This window comes from Panthera leo, chromosome B1 (assembly GCF_018350215.1).
Source record: "Panthera leo isolate Ple1 chromosome B1, P.leo_Ple1_pat1.1, whole genome shotgun sequence".
In the NCBI taxonomy this organism is placed as follows: Eukaryota; Metazoa; Chordata; class Mammalia; order Carnivora; family Felidae; genus Panthera; species Panthera leo.
In genome coordinates, this window is record NC_056682.1 from 74,992,592 (window position 1) to 75,014,880 (window position 22,289).

Sequence of the window (22,289 nt, forward strand, 5' to 3'; positions counted from 1 at the left end):
CTAGCTGCTTGATTGGTAGTATTTTATGAATGCATATGGGAATAAGAATGAGTAAGGGAAAAAGAAGATACTTTATTTGACTTTATTTGATATTTCAGATTTTTACAATATCCATTATGTCAATCCTTATAAATTAAATTCCTGGGCAAAACCTAAATAAATGTCCCAGTCTTTTTCTTCTGTAGCTGGAAAACTCACTTGAATCAGTGTTGTTTTTAAATGGATTTTAAAAATTGTTTTCTACCCTTCAGGTGATTTCAGAGAAACTAGGGTAACCTTTTTTTTTTTCAGTTGGTGACTGTAAGGTTAGAGCAGTGGTTCTTGACAGGGGGCAGGTTTTTCCCTCAGATGAAACAGTTTTGGTTATTGCAACTGATGGGGTGGAGGGCAGGATGCCGCTGGCATCTGGTGAGTAGTGGCCACGTAAAGCACAGCCTCCTATAGCCGAGTGTTATCAGGCCCCAAATGTCACCAGTGCTGGGACTGAGGATGAAAGTTGTGTGTCACTCTCATGATAATGTTATAAGCCACTACAATCACAAAGAATTTTTCTTCTGTCTTCATAGTCCTGTGTTGATTAACCTTACCTTTCCCCAAGGATTAGTACCCCCCTTCCCTTCTCCCAGTTCTTTTACCTTAGGTTCCTGATTTTTTTTTTAATTTTAATTAATTTTTTCCTATGCATGAACTCAATTTTAATTTTTTTTATCATAGCCTTTCGATATGAAATGTATCCCATCAATAAGAGGTAAAAAGAAGAGTCAGACATTCATACAGTCACAAAGAAATACTTCAAAGATTTTTATCATCTCTGATTAAGCCAAGGAGATGGGAATATGGCTGTGTGTTGTCAAGCACACGCACACAGTGTAAGCGGCAGAGCGCTTGAGAATAACGCAGAAGAATTACTTAATATCATTTTTATAAGAAAGCATCGACATGATTGAAAATTTTACACTATTGGTAATAGTTCTCTCATCATTGTGGACAGCGTGCAAAATATTTATTTTATATGAAAAGCTTTATTTCTTATCACAAGGATGTCAAGTGATTTATTTTGTATGTGACATGGGCCTATTTTTTCCGGTGTTTTAGAGTACCAAAATATTCTTTGCTAGACATTTAGACTTTTCCCAATTTTAAGAGAACTCTCTCAAATATTGATTTATACAAGGGAGGGAGTATTTGCTTTATTTTGCAGTGAGGATGTTTTCGGGAGTTCTTTGTAGAATGTTTACTTGTTCAGCTCATTCATGCTTTTCTTAATGAAATGTCCATGTTACCACATATTGTATGTCGCCAAGTCTGAGATGCCTAATATCTAGGTTATTAGATGCATCCCATCTTCAGAAATCTTATTTGTAAAAAAAAAAAACCAAAAAGTTTCTTACAATAAATGGGATTCAATAAATTAAAGAATATTAGGCTAGCCTTTGTTCTGTAAAAAAGCCCATTTGATTGCTTTTCGTATGAGAAGTAGATGCAGTGAAGACAACTTGTTCTTAGCTAATAGGAATAACAGGTAGAATTATCCCTCCAGGTATAGTGTTTTTTTCAGATAAATATTCTGCAACAAAGAAATCTTTTAGCAACAAAAAGTCAACTAAACAGGTGTATCAGGACCTTAATCTTTTGAGTACCATATCTGTCTCTTACACACCCAGGTCCTCATTGTTGTGCATTGCCCTTTATTTTCAGGGCTGGTGCCAAAGTAACTAGAGATGAATCACTTGCCTAAAAGCTTATAGGGCTTTCATGGCCAACTTTTAGAGAGATATAATTTCATAGTAAAGTAGGGGAGTCATGAGTTGACCCTGTGTGCTATAGTGGAGGGATAATTAGACTGGCATGATTTCTACAAATGTGCTGTGGGGGTATTTAATGATGACTTTTCCGTTGCATAACAAGCAAAATGGGAGAGCTCATCCCCTTACTGTTCTGCTATTGCTCCTAAGGCAGTGATACAGCATTGTTTTGGTCCAGCTCCATCTATTCTGACAAAGTACTCTGTACTCAATTTATAAATGGAATGAGAACAAATGATATACCATTTTGGATAAAGGGAAATTGAAACAAAATGGCATTGCAAAATTGAAGTGGAAATTCAAAACAAAACAAAAAACCGGAAATTTTGTACTGTGTAAATTTTTAGTAGCCATTGGTTCTACTTTTTTTGGCAGCCAGATTGATGCTTCAGGTTGTTAATTTGGGGCAGAGGATTGGTCATTTTGTTTGTGCATTTGGGTGTTACATATAGGTTTTTTTACTTGAAAATTTTAGAGCAAGTAAAGGCATCAATAACATTATTATGATCTTATGTTGAAATTTATATTTAGAGGCATCCTGGTATAAATGAGAAGCACATATGACTTAGAAGAAAAAGATCTTAGTACAAATTTTGGCTTTGCCCCTTAATACTAGGTAATTTTATTGGTATTACGTAACCACTCTTGCCTATTTTCATCCTCTGTAGGACAGATACAACACTAAAAAGTTGTCAAACAGGAGACAACATGTAAATGTGCTTAAAGCTTTATGTGGAAATAATAGTGGAGACTCAATGTTCGTTTCTTCTCTTGGTCAAGAAATAGCCTTTGTGAACCTCTGTTTTCTCAGGTCTAAAAAAGGGCTATTAAAAACAGCTTCATACAAATGTTATTAGCATTATTTTAATAAAAAAATTTGCATTGCATTAAAATAATGAATGTACTTTGAAAATACTAATACTCAAATATTTTTTAAATGATAAAGTAGAAAATACTTATGTGTTTTGACATTAAAAGTGGAGTAAAAACACTCTCTTGAAGGATTTAATTAAGTTCCACGGTAACACTTAGAAATTGTACATGTTCTCTGTTTTATTTAGATCTTTTTTATTTGCTAGTCAACAAAATACCAAAACAGGATTATGCCAAAATAAAATGAATTCAGTGTTACTTTGCAATTGTATTTGAGGCAGTATGATTAAGAAACCTTGTGTGAAGAAGAAAGTGTGTGTTTAAGAAAAGTCATGAGAAATCGGTTCTTTACCACATGAAATTCAGGCGTGGTACTACCGAAAGTCATAATGTGTACATATCTGAATGGGGTATAGAGATCATCCAGACTAGTAACCAACACTGTTTGTGAGTCACTTGCATCAATACTGGATGAGTTGTTTATTTAAAACACAAAATGTCCTCAGCCCCACCTTGACTACTGAATCATACTCTTTGATGATGAGTTCTAGGACTCTGATTCTTACACTCCTCAACCAGCATTTAGGAAACACTGGTCTGGACCAAGCCCCTCATTATACAGGTGGGGTCTCTGAGATTAATTAAGGGACTTTCATATGGTTCCATGGTGAGTTTACTGGTGAAACCCCAGCTCCTAATTGCAGTTCAGTGCTTCTTATATTCTTCACTACTACCTTCATTCTTTAATTATCTGAAATAAAATACTACTTTCGTGGGGAATTTTCAAGTTTGCATTTGCAATTTTGCCCACAAATTAAGTTTTGTTTCTTTTGATCCTCGCCAAATTTGGAATGTTTTTCCTATCTCCTTAAATAAGTTCTCACATAACTTTACCACGAAAGACCAAAGGAAGATGCTTTCATCCAGGACAACTATTTTTCAGAACAGAAATAAAATAATTATCAGAATTATCCAGCAATTTTGCAGATGCAGAAATAAGGCCTGCAGAGGTTAAAGTGTAATCTAATTAGTGTCAGTATCACCTCTAAAAGTTGGGTTTCCTGATCTGAAATTGACTGCTGTTTCCACTATTCCTCATTAAAGGAATGAGGGTTGTTGTTATTTTGTTTTAATATAGTCATTAACTGCTAGTTTTTCAAGTTAATACATACTTCCCTTGCTGGTAAACCATGTATACAAAAATTTGGAATCAGTCTTGGAGCCAAACTAAACCAGTAAGTCCTAGTAATACCATCAAATATAAATACCAGAAACACTCTCTGGAGATAATTTTGAGTTAGTGGTGGTGTGGTATTTCCTGACTCTTTGGGGATTCATTTATTTATTCAACAAATAATTACTGGTGCTAGGTTCTACTTTGGATTTGGAATACAATAGTGAACAAAACAGACCAAAAACTCTTTTCCACAGAACTTACATTATAGGAGAGGGATGGAATGGGGGCGGGGGGTTGGAACTGGTTTGCAGTTTTAAAAAGGTTGCCTGGAGTTGGTCTCAGAAGGACATAGGGAAGAAGCCATGTGGATATCAAGGGCAAGAATGTTCCAGGAACAGCAAGTGAAAAGGCTCTGAAGCGGAGCACGCTTGGTTTGTCTATGGCTACAGCGAGTAAACAAGAGGGAAAGGAGTAGGAAATAGAACCTTGTAGGCCAACCCAGACTGGTTTTTACTTTTAATTTTTTTTGAAAAATGTTTTTAATGTTTATTTTTGAAAGAGAGAGAAACAGACAGAGCACGAGTGGCGTAGGGACAGAGAGAGAGACAGACACAGAATCTGAAGCAGGCTCCAGGCTCTGAGCTGTCATCACAGATCCCAACCTGGGGCTCAAACTCATGAGCCATGAGGTCACGACCTGAGCCGAAGTTGGACACTTAACTGACTGAGCTACCCAAGTGCCCCTGGTTTTTACTTTGAAGTCGGAAGCCACTAGAGGGTTTTAAGCAGAAGAGTGAGTGATTTTTAGCAGTATCACTGACTGTTTTGTGAAGAATAGAACAAGGAAGGCAAAGGTGGAAAGCTGAGAGACTGGGTAAGAGGTTATAGGAATAATCCACGCGAGAGATAATATAGTAGCTAGGCCAATGTAGTTAACAGTCAGATTTTGGATATATTTTGAAGTTTAAGGCCTTAAAATTCATTGATGGATCAGAACCATCTAACAGTGGTGAGAATGGGAGAGTTAGGGATGACTCCAGAGTTTTGGGCTTGAGCAACTAAGAGAATAGAGTTACGGTTTACTGAAATAGGGAGGATTATGGACATGCATATTTGAAGAGAAAGATCGTGGATATGTTAAGTTTTTATTGCATATCTAAGAATACATGTTGAATGGGCAATTTTATATACCAATCTGGAAGAAATCCAGGCTGGGGAGAGGAAAGCGTTCTATATGGTTCATACCTTTGTCGAAACCATCTAAGGAAAGTGACTTTAAGTAATTAGACTATTGAATATGTGTGGTAGGTGGAAACAGTCTCATTTACTACCTAGCTTGCAGCCTGTGTTGCTAATCCTTGTCAGTGATATACTTTTTAAATAAAGGGTCACAAAGTAACATCTGTTGAATGTATGTATAATTTAAACACAGATATGCATTTAATTTTATTTGACTTGTTAAATCAAATATTGTTTAGAACAAAAACATTGTTTAAAATCCTAGAAATATTTTCCTATGCAAGCATAATTTTTGTCATGGACTTTGCTTAAATATATAGAAATTTCTGACATAGCTTTTAGTATTTACTTAAAATCTGAATTAGTTGTTTATTTTTTATTCTGGCTTTTCACATTCTACACCCGATCCCCTAAAGTCCTTGATAAAATACGTTTTCCATCTATTAGCAGTAATATATCATGTATTAATAATGTTTTTCTACCCTTTTCTTTCTTAAGAAAACTGTAATAATTCATTAACCGAAAAAAAGACATTAAACAAGTATATTGCCTTAAAGTAGAAATATTCATAGTAGCTATTCGTGTCAATAATCTATGTAAGGTACATAGAGTAGTAATATGTTGTAAGGTTTTTCACCCTATTACTGTAGAAGATTACATAGGATATCTTTATTTTTATATCAAAATTTAACCATAAAAACTTCCAAAAAGTGTTTCTAAGGCAAACAGTCATATATGCAAAAGTGTTTAAAAAGTTTTCAATAATTAAATTAAATTTAATTAAGTAATTAAGATTATTGTGCTATCAGGTTACTTAAAGCTGCATTTTAATCAAGTCAGCATAAGTTATCCGTTACCCAAATTGGATATGTCCTCATACTTGTGTCCATGAATGGAGGGGAACAACATATTTATGAAAACCCACCTTCAATTCTATGAGGAATCTATATCAATAAATTAGAGTTTATAGTATTGATAGTAAATGATCAGAGATGAGGGGAGATGATCAGTGTAAGTTTTGTTAAAGAGGTAAATTTTGAACTAGGATTTGAAGCTGTGTGAGAAAAACTGAACAAAACAGTCGAACTTCAAAGTAACTGCTTTTCATTGGTCATGAGTATGCAAATACATATATTTGAGTATTTTTTATTTCTGTGCATAAGTCCTCACCCTAATTAAAAAGGGTCCAAGGTGGGTTCTCAAGGAGAATCTTCTAGGTATGCAGGTATATAGAAGTAAAAGAAAAGAATACGATTTATTAGAGTCTATGTTTCCTCATATTTGGTGGTAAAATGGGAAAGTTTCCCAGAGTTTTTATGATTAAGTAAGATAATGTTTGTGATAAGTACTTTGGAAATACTATTGAAATGTTTGATAGTATTAACATAATCTACACCTTATAATAGGAGTTTCATCTACAATGAAATTCATTGTAGATTCTAAAGGGACAAAAAAAATTTAAACTACAGTACTTTAAAAAGTATTCTAAATAAGGCTTCCTGTGTCCTGAGTATATCTCAGTTTTCAATTATTATCCATTTCATATATTACAAAATCCAGGTTCCTAGTTTGAGCAAGAAATGGAATGTCAAATTGGACATAATAATTCACAAAGGTACTTAAATCAGCCTGGTCAAGGATGTTCTTTCACTTAAGCATCACAAAGTTATTTACATGTTTTACATGATTATTTTGAGGGGAAATTCTAACACTCTAAATTATTCACATGGCTTTTTAATGTTTCCTTTTAAGAATCATGGCTTTTCTGTGCAGATGTTCCTCACTGGCAAAAAAAAATTTTTTTAATAACCCCCTAGTATAAAGTAGTTTCTGTTTTTTAAAGTATAATGATGTGTTTTTGTCTTTCCCATAAGTAGTACTTTGTTTTTGACCCTTTTGTTCACATTCTAGTATCAGTACTAAGTCAGTTACTGTTTTATGTTTTTACTGCTTTTTATTTCAAATTATTTTCACATAATAAATCAAAGTTCTTTTATTTTGTGGAAGACACTTGTCAGATTTGCAGTATATCCAGCTATTAATTTTTCTCTAAATCATGCTGCCAATCTCCTCTGAGATGGGTTCCTTATTAACACTATCAAATTTTATGGTGCCCACTGGAAAGAATATTAAATACCTTGTTTACTTAGTAGCCCAAGTTGATGTTTCCAGATAAAACTCTGATTTCTTATCTTGATAGTAGATGAACATATAATATTTATAATAATATGGTACAAAAATATTTGTCAAAATCATGACTTTTTCTTAAGCTTTTATAAAATAAAGGTACCTAGTAAATTTGATGAGAATAATTGATTATCACTTCAGTGACTCCTGGAGAAACTTTCACTGTAAGCAGCCACTTTTTATGTTATGTGTAAACGTGGATTTTCCTTTATGAGTTTATAGCTTGAGACATCTATTAAAATAATAAAAATTTCTACTTCCTTTTTGATAGAGCTGGAGTGGACCAGAGAAATTGCTTGCTTTAGATGAACTTATTGATAGTTGTGAACCAACACAAGTAAAACATATGATGCAAGTGATAGAACCCCAGTTTCAACGAGACTTCATTTCCTTGCTCCCTAAAGAGGTAAGGATTATCAATTATATTCTTCTGGGTGCTATTTGGTAATATAACTCCATAGCGACCACCTTTAAACATGGTCATGCTAATTATGGTATTCAGTATTCTCGGTTTAACGCTCTTAATTAGTGTTAAAGAGAGATGTAAATGATAAGCTGCCATGACTTAATAGTATCATTTCCAGATTCAAGTATATTTATGGACTAAGTGACTTCTTTCCACCCCTGCAGTAAGTCATAGGAGAGTAAACTATTGAGTTTCATTAATTTGATTATTCCTTTATCATAATTTTTTCCCAGGTTATTTGAAGCCCAACCTTTAGTTGTCTTGGTACATTTATTATATATAGTAGCAGATTTTTTTAGAAATTCTGATTTTATTAAAACAGATTTTTGTTGTTTGTTTCTCCAAAATCCCTCTAAGACTAATAGTTTTATGATTCTGTTGAATGATAGTTCTCTGTTAACTCACATTATGTAATTTTTTTTAAATACGTGGAATTTCACATGTGTATCTTTTTCTACCAATCATCCTTCGTCTTTCCCCCATCTCTCTCACTGTCTCTTTCCCATGCGCGCGCGCACACACACACACACACACTCACAGATTTCCTGCATCGATTACATCCTTATGGCATTTCTTTTGGAATTACTTATGCCTAGTTTTTATATCTTTATGAGAACTGACACTATTTTTTATCATAGATTGATTTTGATCACATGGGCATTCTTGGCTGCATAAATGAGGCATAGCTTAGATGTTGTTCTTTTATTGATGTTATAGGCTTCACAGTTTCATTTCTGTCAGCAAACAAATAATATGACATTAAATAATCAATGTCACGTGGTTTATATTTTCACAAATTATGTATGTGCCACTAATTATATGTCAGCTAAGAAAACAATATATAAGACACTAATATACTACTGCAAATGATCTTAAAACTTCAAATATGAAGAGAAAAAGAGTCAGTTTTTTTGGATAACTATTCCAAATATCCTAAGGGCATTAAACATAGTCTCAATAATTTCACATTGGATATGAATAAAATAGTTTTATCATATTTAATGTATGAAACTAAGCATTACTCTAAGAGAAAGCAAAGTGGAAATAATATCTTTTTCCTGAAATGTTTCTTCTTTGGAATGATTTTTTTTTAATGGAAAAAAAAAAAAAAAGTAGCATTGTCCCAGAAAAAATTTTTTGTTCTTGCTGGCTCATGCTAAACCTGAACCTTTTGAATAGAATTGGCTTATGAAATGACATAAGCTCTCTTTGCTTCCAGAAGGACATTCATAATAGGTAGCACTTTTATAAGTATTTGACTGAAAGTAAAGTTAGTCCCTCTAATATTTTCTTCATGGTTTCCCTAGATATCCTCCTTATTTTAGAAGGTAGTATTTTTGTTAAAATACAGACTTTCTCTTAGTCTAGTTTGTCCTCTTATCTCTAAAAATGGTGAATCTTTTGTTTTGCTTTATTTGTATTTCTATAATAACTTTTGAACACAAAAAATATTTAAGATCCGAAGACTATGAAAATATTTCTAAGAGTCTAAGAAGTAAGCACAAATTATTGATAACCAGTGTAAATGCAATAAAGATTTTTTTGGATTAAGTGTTCTTTTCAAGATTGCCTGAGGAAAAAGTAGGGAGGCTAGAGAAAAGAACAAGAGTGAGCTCTGGCTTAGCAGATCTTCTGCATTTTCCCTCTTTTTCAACTACTAGGAAACATTTCATATTTTGAAAAATGCTTTATTTTATATTTGGAGAAAGTGGTATAGATCTAAGTCTTTAAGGAAACTATTATCTTATTGGAGACTAAGTGCTATTATTATTTAAAACATCACTACTTTCATGTCAGGAAATGGACTTGTAATGATTTTCTTATAATTCCTTTCAACAGATCTCAAAGCTCTTTACCAACACTTACTTTTTTTTTTTTTAATGTATTTTTTTTTTTGAGAGAGAGAGAGAGAAAGAGACAGAGTGTGAGCCGGGGAGGGGCAGGGAGAGAAGGAGACACAGAATCCGAAGCAGGTTCCAGGCTCCAAGCTGTCAGCAGCACAGAGCCTGATGTGGGACTCGAACTCACAAACCATGAAATCATGACCTGAGCCGAAGTCAGACACTTAACCGATTGAGCCACCCAGGCGCCCCATCAACACTTACTTTTTAATCTCAAAAACCTTGATAAAAATGTCACTAGTCTCACATGGGAGGCTTGTGATATACTGCATTATCCTTATTTTTGTAAAGAAATGCCAAGAAAAGCATAGTGATGCAGTAGATGACCTAGAACAAAACCTAAATTCTTCAATTTTTTTAAAGTTTGTTTACTATTTATTTGGAGAGAGAGAGCAAGCAAGCAGGAAAGGGGCAGAGAGAGGGAAGGAGAGAAAGAGAATCCCAAGCAGACTGTCACGCAGAGCTCCATGCGGGGTTCAAATTCATGAACCGTGAGATCATGAGCCAAAATCAAGAGTTGATGCTTAACCAACTGAGCCACTCAGGTACCCCCCAAACCTGAACTCTTAACATAGGATCAGCCAACAATTTCTTTATTCTTTTTTTAACCCCCTGTTTCACTAGTTCAATCCAGGGAAATACAGCAATTTTCTGGGAAAGTATTAGTTCCCTCTCATGTATAATATGGTGGTCTCTTACTAGGTTAAAGAGAAAAACAAAAAATAGCAACTCTCACTGAAATGACAAGTTTGGTCAAGGAAAAGGTTATCTAAAATAGATGTTCAATTTAAGAGCTTCTGTCTGTTGAGTCCTTAGGAGGAATTACTAATCCAGATTTTACCTTTACGAGAAATGAAAAGAGGGGTGTCTGAATGGCTCAATCAGTTAAGTATCCAACTCTTAATTTTGGCTCAGGTTATGATCTCATGGTTTGTGAGTTCGAGCCCCATGTCGGGCTCTACACTGACAGTGCAGAGCTTGCTTGGGATTCTTTCTCTCTGTGCCCCGCCCCCCCCCCCCCCCCCCCACCTCCCTCTCTCTCAAAATAAGCATAAAAAAAAAAAGACAAATGAATAGAAAATTGGATTAGCCAGACCATTTTACTTGGCCACAACAAACCTATACTCCCCTGCTATGGTATTATAGAGATGTTGTTCAGGACAATGCCCACTTTCTGCCTCCTGCAAGGAGCCCCACATGACTAAACCTTGCTTCCTTTGAAGAATTGTTATACTTCCCCCATAATACACGTTAAGAATTGTATAACTAATTGTTGTTCCTTTTGTGCTTGGCAGTTTAATTAAAAAACCATGTAAGATATTGTTGCCAGTGCATTTGTGTTCTACTTTTTCCCTGATTTAAACTTAACTTCTTTTATGATTTATATTTTTACTGCTTCTGATTTTCTTTTTCATATTTTTTATTTTCCTCTGTGTATTTTCTACAATACTTAGATGTTTTTAATAGAACTAGATTTAAATAGAATAAGTTGAAATTCATGGTTGAGTTAGGGCCTCTGTTGTTTTAAAGGGAAAATGTACCAGTTACCTGTGGAGTTAGCACTTCAACTTTCGTTAGCACCTAAGTGTTCTTTACTCTTTAATGCATTTCTCTTTAATGCATGCAGACACTGGACTAGGTGAGCTCATAATCACCAGTAATGAAGGAAATGATAGATGATTTAGGATGTACCTTTGAAATCTAAGGTGCTCTGGATTCGTTTTCTAGCCTTTAAGATCCATTGCCTGTTTCTGTAAATTACCTGATTTCTACTTCAGCTGGATAACTAAAACAAAGAATAGACTTTTTCAGATGACCATTTTAAGTATGTTGGGCATTAAATAGCATCTCTTTTTCACAAATATAACTTTGTGCCTTTTAATTTCTATATTAAATATGAATTTCACATAGAAGAAAAATATGGTGTTATCACATTACTGTTATACTGGCACTAAACAACTTGCCCAGGCTTAATTTCAAAATTAAGTGACTTATAGAGTATCCATTAGAAAAGTATAGTGTTGATACCTATATCTATCTATATCTGCGTCTATGTTTGTGTATTTGTATGTGTGTATGTATGTATACACATATATGTAGATTGTTGGATATAGTTATGCCTTTTTGTTTAAAATTACTCAGTTTCTAAATATGATACTGAATGGGCTTCTCTGATAGACCAAAAATAATTATTCCACAAAAAGGTTTTTTCTGTCATTTATCAGTAACAGTATTAAATTGAATACTGACTGGCCGGAGTACTTTCTATATGAAGTGTACTCAATAAATATGTGATTAATGATGAGCTCTCTCTATATAATGTTCTTGGGTAAGCATAATTTATATCATGTAATTACTGTTTAGCACCAGAAAATAATTCAAATTGTGCTTTTACTCCCTGTATGGCCTTTGGCCCTTTAAATGATAGTTTGTTTTAATTCTTGTAATTTAATTTCTGTGAACACTAAACTTTATTGCTTTGTTTAGATCATTTGGGTTCTAATATCATAATTTAAATTTTTATGTGATTAGTGAGGCTAATTGGATAAGCATACTCACAAGTTACCATCCCTCTTTTTTCTTTCTTCTTCCCTTATTTACTTGAATTGACTATACATGCTTAAAAAAAATGATGGTTTGCAACCCTTGGAAACAAAATTTTAAAATCAGTGATATACCAAAGAGCTGGTACAAATATACAAATATATCTGGCCCATTAAGAAAATCCCCACCAGCAATGTAAAGTAATTAGAACCTAATTGCTTTTATATGTCTGTGGAGCAGTTTAGTAATTGTACCCCCTTGTCATTTACATTGAAGGGTATAAATGTTTGAGAAGTTCATCGTTGTGATAATAGACACTTTGATGTGATAAAGAACTATTAATCTTATCTATCAGAAGTGATCTGAAATCCTACCACACAGAATATCTAGATATCTCATTTCTTTTTTTTAATGTTCATTTGTTTTTTAGAGAGAGAGAAAGTGCAAGCAGGGGAGGGTTGGGGAGGGATGTGGAACAGAGGATCTGAAGTGGGCTCTGTGCTGACAGCTTCAGGGCTGACAGCAGTGAGCCCAATGCAGGGCTCGAACTCACAAACCACAAGATCATGACCTGAGCTGAAGTTGGATATTCAATAGAGTGAGCCACTCAAGCGCCCCTGAAATCTCATTCCTTAATTTATGTCATAACTTCAGTGAATTTACATGGTAGTGGGGAGAGAAAAGTACAAAATCTAAATGACTAATAAAGTATACATACACATACATACGTACATAAATGGTAGAATTCTTGAGTTGAGGCTCACAGAGCAAAAGAGCAGAGGCAGAGAAGCTTAAGTATTCTTTGCAAAGGTGACGTTAGTCAAGTGAAGTTCATAAAAACCAATAGAGCGAGTTTTTTAAGCCTGGTATATATTTAAGGTTAACTATTAGAAAGTCAACTTCAAAAATTAGAATGTAGAATTATATTGTGTTTATCTAAAAGTGCTTCATTCTATAGTAAATAATTAACTTATTATTTTTGCATGTGTATTTTTAAATATGGACATACTGTGCTTTTGCTTTTCATAGCTGGCACTTTATGTGCTTTCATTCCTGGAACCCAAAGACCTGCTACAAGCGGCTCAGACTTGTCGCTACTGGAGAATTTTGGCTGAAGACAACCTTCTCTGGAGAGAGAAATGCAAAGAAGAGGGTAAGGTTCAAAATCACAAAGAGAAAATCTTTAGACTTTGAAAAAGCAAAGTGACTCTGAAAACAAATAGCAAAAAGTAAAAATTAGAAGTTTTATATGTGCACATAGAATTGAAAAAAGAGAATTTTGGCCGCTTATCAAAGAATGAAAAATTAGTCTTCATTTACATTCACCTACTTATATAAAATCCACAGGTTACCCCACACATTCAAATGAGCTAGATCTCGCAGCTAACCCCTTTAATGAGCGATAGTAACGAATAGCAAATGTATCCGATTTGCTTCCCAGTCTGAAAAGATCGGATGAGGATGATTTAAAGGAAACCTAAAAAAAAACAAACCAAAGCAAAACACAGACCCATGTATACAGAGAGCAGATTGTTAATTGCCAGAGGAGAGGGGAATTGGGGAGGCGGGTAAAATAGGTAAAGGGGATTAAGAACTATAAGCTTCTAGTTGTAAAATAAGTAAGTCATGGGGATGTAATGTAAGCATGGGCAATAGAGTCAATAATATTGTAGTAACTTTGTAAGTTCACAGAGGGTAGCTAGATTTATTGTCATGACAATTTTGCAGCGTATGTAAATATCAAATCACTGTTCTGTACACCCGATACTAATATTGTATGTCAGCTACACCTCAGTTTAAAGGAAGGACAAACCAAAGACCTAAATAGGAATTTTTGTTTAAAATAAGATAGCGATTAATTTCTACCAGCAGTTTCCTGGATGAGAAAGGTGTCCGTCTCTCTAATACTCACAATTAAAGATCAAGTTATAATTGCAACTGTCCTTGGGAGAGAAACTCACTGGAATTCACACTAATAAATGACTACTCAGTCATATAATGAAGGAAGGAAGAAAGGAAATCCCAAATTATATTAACAGTATTCAAATATTCCATATTCTATTCTTTTCTTTCACAAACATTTATTGAACACCTCCTATGAGCTAGAGATTCTTAAATGTTGGGGATATAGTACTGAACTCCCATTTTCTTCCCATCATGGAGCTTATGTTCTTGAAAATTGTAAAAAAATAAACAAACAAACAGAACAAAGAAAAAAATCTCCTTTCTTAGTAGAGGAGAAGGTATTATCTATATTAAATAACAAAAGGACATTTTTTTTCCAGCAGGCATCTAAAAAAATTATATTTTTGAAAAAAAATGTAAAAATATGATTTGCCTCTGATAAGCAAAAATTTTTGGAAAGAAAGGTAGAGCATGAGACAGATACTCTACAGGTTACCCTCCCCTTCATGGAGATCACAGTTGATGAGGGGCACTGATGGTTAATAAAGCTGGAAGGTGAAGATCCAGGATACTTGGTTTCTGTCCTGCTTTTGCCCTGTCTGTAGCTTTGACTAGTGAAACCTTCTCTTCTCAAGTGTCTATATACATAAAGTGGGATTAATCATCCCGCCTTACCTTCTCTCATAGAATCATTATTTTAATGACTTTTTAAAAAACTGTGCTAACATATACCTGAGATAGAACTTATCATTCTAACCATTTTTAAAATTACAGTTCAGTGGCATGAAATACATTCATGTTTTGTACAATTCATCTTTAGAACTTTTTCATCTTTCCCAGCTGAGAGTTGATATCCATTTAACAGGAACTCGTTCCTCCTCCCTGCAGCCCCTAGCATCCATCATTCTGTTTTCTGTCTATGAGTTTGACTACTACTCTATGTGCCTCATATAAGTGGAATCATATGGTATTTGCTTTTTTGTGACTGACTTGTTTCATTTTGCATACTGTCTTCAAGGCTTATCTGTGTGGTAGCATGTGTCAGAATTCTCTTCTTTATCGAGGCTGAATAAATATTCCACTGTATATATCCCACATTTTGTTTCTTTATTCATCCATCGATGGACACTTGGGATGCTTCCACCTTTCAGCTTCCACCTTTCAGCTATTTTGAATAATGCAGCTATGAACGTGGGTGTACAAGTATCTGTTCAAGTTTCTGCTTTCAATTCTCTTGGGTGTATATCCAGAATTGGAATTGCTGGATTATATGGTAATTCTGTGTTTAATTTTTTTGATGAACCAGCATACTCTTTTCCATAGCAGCTAATATACCATTTTATATTTTCACAAACATTGCATAAGGGCTCACATTTCTGTACATCCTGACATCCAACGTTTCATAGAATTATTTAGAGAAAGAAATGAAAAAGTCAATATGAAAACATGCCACAGAGAATGCAAACTTTACATTATCGTTTTATAATACAGTGTTAGAAATTGGACAGTGTCCTGTATTTCAGTGGTTTTGAGCATAAGGGAAAATGAGATACATTATAAAATGGGTAATTTTTATTATTGGTGATGGCAGTTATACTCTTTATCTCTTTAAAACTTTAGGTATTGATGAACCATTGCACATCAAGAGAAGAAAAGTAATAAAACCAGGTTTCATACATAGTCCATGGAAAAGTGCATATATCAGACAGCACAGAATTGATACTAACTGGAGGCGAGGAGAACTCAAATCTCCTAAGGTAACTGAACTCTTGCACAGTAGAACAGAAAGCACTGATCAGTGTTGGTACCTGATACACTCTTCTTGGCCAGCAGTGTAACCTGACACCTATCTCCTGTGGAAAGAAAATAATATATTTTAAAATAACCGAAAATGTAACTGACAGTATTGCTCTGTTGCTAATTTCTCCAGTCTGACAACTAATTGTACTTGAATAAAAGATGAGTTGAATTGCATGTCATTCTATCTTATGTAAGTGACAATTTCTGAGTATCCTGTTGAATTTTGTGTCATATGCTTGAGATTTTGCTTGCTCTCTGACCACGTAATTAGAACGTGATTTTTTGAGCAGTGCCCATGTTTTGTGTTTTTGGTGGCTTTTCTGAGTTTTATTTCTCTAAATTTAAGTGTAATACTGATTTTCTGTCTTATCCTAAGTATGTAAAGAGTGACAAAAATGCTTATATCATACAACTGGAAAAAAGCAATTAGAGATACCGTTACATTAATATGTATACATTATAACAGGCTTTTTTTTAATTCGAAAAAAAGTTGATAATTATCGTTACTTTTGTCTTTCTCGTTTGTAGGTACTTTTGTTTTTGTGTGTGAAAATTGCAAACCATAGATGCATAGTTTTTGGTTTGAATAGATAAATAGATGATTATAAAATACATTTGTGTTTGAACCATCTTTATGAGTTTTTGACTCATAAAAGTCTTGACTCAATTTTAATAGTTGATATCTCAAGTATAAAAATCATAGAATATGGAAAACAAAGAAAATGTTTAGTACTTGATTCATCATTCAGGAAGGATGGATGCTACTTCATATTTTATATAAATTGTATTTTAAGAAATAGACTATAGATTGCGGCTCCTATTTGTGTCTTTATTTTTCTTTTCACGGGTATTTTTAAAAATTTAGTTTAATAATATATTTCTAATCTGCTCATCTATCTTGTAGGTTCTGAAAGGACATGATGATCATGTGATCACATGCTTGCAGTTCTGTGGTAACCGAATAGTTAGTGGTTCTGATGACAACACTTTAAAAGTTTGGTCAGCGGTCACAGGCAAAGTAAGCTTACTTCTTTCCACACTTCACATTTTATGTATGCCTTTGCAGGGACCAACCAGGAAAAATAAGGGTTCATTTTTGACTGCAGCTTATTTTGATAACAAATATCAGAGCTTCTAATTTATTTAGTTTTTCCGGTGGCACAAAGATCATGTTTCTCAGGATACGATGTCATTAGTTTCTTCTTGTAAATAGTTAGTCTATCTTTGTGACTTAGCTATTGTATAATTCTCACAGGTGTGCTTTATCTTTTTTTGGTTAATTTTTCCCACTTTTATTAGCCATCTCGCTTATATTGTCTTTTTTAAACTTTTTTAAAACTATGATTGAGGGATATGTGTTTTTTCTGCTTTGTTGGTAACTTACCTATAGTTTAGAAGTTGAATAAATCATGTTAATGTAGACTTATCTCAAGCTCTATGAGATGAAAGTTAGGCAAATACAATATATAAGTGAAGGAGTTTGAAGAAAAGAAGTAGTCCAAGCAATTAATTTCACTGTACGCAGTATTATATTTTAATTGTTCTATAGTGAATACTTATTTTTATCTGTCCAATGGAGAATGTTTTCATGACTTAAGTAACTGACCAGCTGAAAAAAAGTAGAGGAAAATGTGAAAAAAACAAAAACCTTGTCTTTTAAAATGTCTTACAACACGTTGATTCTTGGGCAAGAATCTTCTAAAATATTCCAAGTCAAATGTTAAAAATTTTTTTAAAGCAACTTCATATTTCCACAGTGTAATATTAGCTTTGGACTTATTTCAGAGTTTTAATATCTGTCTTTACTTGTCCAGAAGTACTTTGCCTGGCTCCTAACTACTGCCTTGGGGCAGATTCAGATGAAATGTGGTATGTAAGCCACACCTAACACAGTTGGCATTCTTTCATTGAATCCATTCATATGGAAGAAAGAAGTTGCAATTTTAGCATTATTTCATCAAAAAGACCAGGCTGGAGCTGTCTTACTTTAATGAGAAGTGTTTTACTTTCTACATACTTGTTCCTCAGTTGTACGTGTGTGTTTAATATATAATGCTACTGAATAAAAAAAACAATAAATAGTGATGGGATCATGTTATATTGATGTGAGGAATTATTTTCTGATGTGCCAGTCAAATTTTGTAAATAACTTTACCCCAAAATTTAATGAGCTACTGAAATGTTATAATACATCGTTTTCTTTTCTACCCAAAAGTAATCATCTTAAGTGTTTTTCCAGTGTCTGAGAACATTAGTGGGACACACAGGTGGAGTATGGTCATCACAGATGAGAGACAATATCATCATTAGTGGATCTACAGATCGGACTCTAAAAGTGTGGAATGCAGAGACCGGAGAATGTATACACACCTTGTATGGGCATACTTCCACTGTCCGTTGTATGCATCTCCATGAAAAAAGGTAAGGGGAAATCCTGTAGTGACTGGGAATTGTTTCTCTGTTACTTGTGAATCTGAGGCCTTTTGTGTAGAGTTCAGTTGTATAAAACTGTGTTTATTAGAGAGATAGTGATAATGTAATGTTAAATTAGACTTTATTAGACTTCAGATGTTTCTGTACTAGCAAAGCAGTAGTGTGTTGGCTTAAAATTGGGGGATTGTCTAAATTTCCATCTTCATTTAGTAGTGTTGTTGGCTTCCTCCTTGAAACTCTATTTTCTAATCTTGTGTAGCATTTTATTGTTGTACAGCTTTGATGACTCATCATCTTCAAAAATTTCTCTCTCTCTCTCTCTCTCTCTCTCTTTTTTTTTTTTTTTGGTGTTTATATCCCTGCTAGTGGGATAAATTCAGTTATTCAGGCTTCAAGCTTCTGAGTCTTTTTAAATACCCACCCACCCTACCTCCACTCCATCCTATCCCCTTATATCTAGGCAAAAGCTGAGGCCCATGGGTTTTAGTTTATTCTCATTACCAGTCACCTGAACTATTGACATAGCTTTCACACTTGGTTTTCTCACCTTTTACATGGCTGACAGAGAATTCTTTTCTAATTATGATAGTGTCATTGCCCTTTGAGAGCCTTCTGTTGTCTATCGAATCAAGGAAGAAATCCTCAATCCAGTTTTCAAAATAGTTTCAGCCAAACCAAACTGCTTGCCTTTTTTTCTTCTCACTGCCTTCGCTCTTGCTTTGATCTCCTCCTACAAAGCCCTCCTATTAAAATCCTTTCCATCTCCTATTGGCGTGTCCTCACAGTATCCCTGTTAAACAAATGTGATTTCGACTTTACTTTGTAAAAAAAGGTCTGATGGTTCTTACCATGAATCTCCTGCAGTCCTTACCTTTAATTCTGTCCACAGCATCTTCTTTATGAGAACCATTACATTAAGCAGATTTCACACTAGATTTGTAATATGTGAAGAAAAGTATCTTCTCATATGTAGTTTGAATCTACTTTGAACAGTGTGCTCTACTATTAAAATTTGGGGGGTTTGGTATTGAGAGACCTTGTATTTCAGTTTCCATTATGTTCTGACTTAAATCACTCAATGCTCTCATTTTCTGCTCTTCCAAATGTGGAATCTATGGCCTTTCTTTATCTCTTTGGAATGACATGAAGATACCTGAGTTTTCAGCTCTCCTTTGTAATCCAAAGGCGATTGTAATATTAGTATCACTCTGGTCTTCAGAAGAGCATAGTTTTAGTAATGTCAGGCCAAATTTTTAAGGGATTATTGTTGCCTCCCTATGTGTATCTTCTAAAATCTGTATATCTTAATGCCTCCATGCTTATTGACTATAAATATAAGCATATGCAGCCTTCATTTGAGGATTTTCTAAAACTAGTAAATTTTACCAGAATTATATGGTGTAAGGCACATATCTTTAGCTGTTTAAATTTCAAATTCAGATTTGTTTTGTTAAATAACATTTATTAATTTTTTCCCTAATCACAAAAAGAATATATATTCATAATTAAAATTTTGGGAAATGGCATAAAGAATAAAGAAGAAATATAAAATTCAAAATACTACACCAGAGTTCTCCCACTAACATTTTATACATGTTGCCCACATTAGCATTTTATTTCTAAAATCAAGATCTTATTGTATATATTTATCACTTGGCAGTGGTGGCGGCTGCTGCTGATGCTTCTTCTCTTCCTCCTCCTCCTCCTCCTCCTCCTCCTTCTCTTTCTCCTTCTTCAAATACAATACAATAGTTTTCAAATTGTTCCACAGAGCCCGAGGTGTTCCACAGCCCCTTATAAATGGAGGAACCAAAAGCAGGCAGAACTCTAGGCTTCCCAACCAGAGTAACTTGACTTGTGAATGTTTATATATCACAGTTTTATATAGGATTTCTTTGAAAGCAGGTGTTCCTGCTTAGGAAAAGAAAAAATATAATAACCACTGACTTTGTATATCATGTTTACTCATGCTGTTAAAAATTCTAATGCTTTTTTTCTGTTTTTTTTTTTCCCCCTTACAGAGTTGTTAGCGGTTCTCGAGATGCCACTCTTAGGGTTTGGGATATTGAGACAGGCCAGTGTTTACATGTTTTGATGGGTCATGTAGCAGCAGTCCGCTGTGTTCAATATGATGGCAGGAGGGTTGTTAGTGGAGCATATGATTTTATGGTGAAGGTGTGGGATCCAGAGACTGAGACCTGTCTACACACGTTGCAGGGGCATACTAATAGAGTCTATTCATTACAGGTAAGAGATCCTATCTCTTTCATCCCTTACATGCTTTACTGATGAATCATAAGATTGTTTTACTCAGACCATTGCTGTCAAATAGCTGATTCAATACAATCCAAAAAATACAGATCAAATCATTCTGTTATATAGTTTAAAATTGGCTTGAAGAGGGGCACCTGGGTGGCTCGGTAGGTTAAGCGTCCGACTTCGGCTCAGGTCATGATCTCACGGTCCGTGAGTTCGAGCCCCGCGTCGGGCTCTGTGCTGACGGCTCAGAGCCTGGAGCCTGTTTCAGATTCTGTGTCTCCCTCTCTCTGACCCTCCCCCATTCATGCTCTGTCTCTCTGTGTCTCAAAAATAAATAAACATTAAAAAAAATTTTTTTAAATAAACAAACAAACAAATAAATAAATAAAATAAAATAAAATAAATTAAAATAAAATAAAATTGGCATGAAGAAAGTATAAATTTTGAACTCAAATGATTTGTTTAAATTTTTCTGTGATCATTTTTCCTATAAAATACAAATATTTGTCTTGGAACTTGAGACTTTGGAGCCGTAAGTATTACTATATTAATTATTGGGTAGATAGTCTCATAGGAAAATAACCTGGATTTTAATAAACTCCTTAGCAGAGGATTAATTTGGCCAAAAGCTGCCCCTTTGCCTTGATAGCTGAAAGTTGATGGACCATGTAATTGTGATTCCATCCCCATTCACAGTGGAAGTGGAGCCTTTCTACATAAAGCTGCTCTACCAGATGCCCTACCAGCACAGGGCTAGTGATTTGTAGTCACAAAGAACTGGATTTGACTAAACTGAAGTTTTTTGTTTACATTTGAACCTGATATTCTTGAGTAGGTTGCCATATTTTGAAATAAATAGGTTAATAGAAAGTTTAGCAAATGGGTCTTGTTTTATTTTCTGAAAGACAGCACTTTCATTGTAAAAACTTGTCCATTACTGATATAGTTTATTTACCAGTTACTGCCTATTAGTGATCAGCAGATTAGTACACAGTCCCAATGCTGACAGTTCTCTGTTCTTGGGATATTTGTTTCTTAATTCGTGGAATACCGTCTGTGTCACAAAATATTGGCATATAATAAAGATGTGTTAACTTAGAAAAGATTATTAATTTGGTGGAGAGAGAATTGGCTAAAGTTTTTTTTATGTTTTGTGATATGCTCAGAACCTTAATGAATATAATATTCTCATTTAAGTAGACCATTAGATTGAGAGAAGAGGTAGCAATATTATTATAGATATTCTAGGAATTGATATTTATTGCCTTTTGGTATAGCTGGGAAGCTGGCGAAGAGGTACCTATATCGCTTGCTTTTGCTATCAAAATGCCACCTCTTATAATTTCAGATATAATTATCTGTTGGCATATTTCCTAATTAGCATTTGGTTCTTATAAATGAAGTTTTTATTTTACAGTTTTTAATGGAACTTACTTTTAAACATCATGAGAGTTATCTCTAGTCTTTTCATGCCTTAGGTGTGTTGATAAACACAGCCTTTAATCACAAGCTTTGTCCATAGTTTCAACTTTCTGTTGTGAAGTAAGACTCCAATAGTAATCCTTATTGAATTATCCTGGATATTTAGCTACTAAGTGTGGCCAGATGATTTGAAAGTAATGCGTTCGTGTTTTATTTTGTTTCTGCATCTAGTTTGAAGCCACTGGCCATAAAAATAGATAGATAGATAGATAGATAGA

General features: G+C 34.2%; 1 protein-coding gene across 9 annotated transcripts in view; it reads left to right on the top strand.

Moving 5' to 3' along the window:
* The window catches only part of FBXW7 (F-box and WD repeat domain containing 7), a 227,473-nt gene that overhangs the window by 201,706 nt on the left and 3,478 nt on the right, over nt 1–22,289 (top strand). For all 9 annotated transcript variants that reach the window (XM_042935303.1, XM_042935299.1, XM_042935300.1 and 6 more), the window contains 6 exons: nt 7,553–7,687; nt 13,222–13,345; nt 15,718–15,854; nt 16,802–16,915; nt 18,137–18,318; nt 20,352–20,577. In XM_042935303.1, coding sequence (XP_042791237.1) covers nt 7,553–7,687; nt 13,222–13,345; nt 15,718–15,854; nt 16,802–16,915; nt 18,137–18,318; nt 20,352–20,577 — 918 coding nt within the window. The remainder of the gene's footprint in view (nt 1–7,552; nt 7,688–13,221; nt 13,346–15,717; nt 15,855–16,801; nt 16,916–18,136; nt 18,319–20,351; nt 20,578–22,289) is intronic.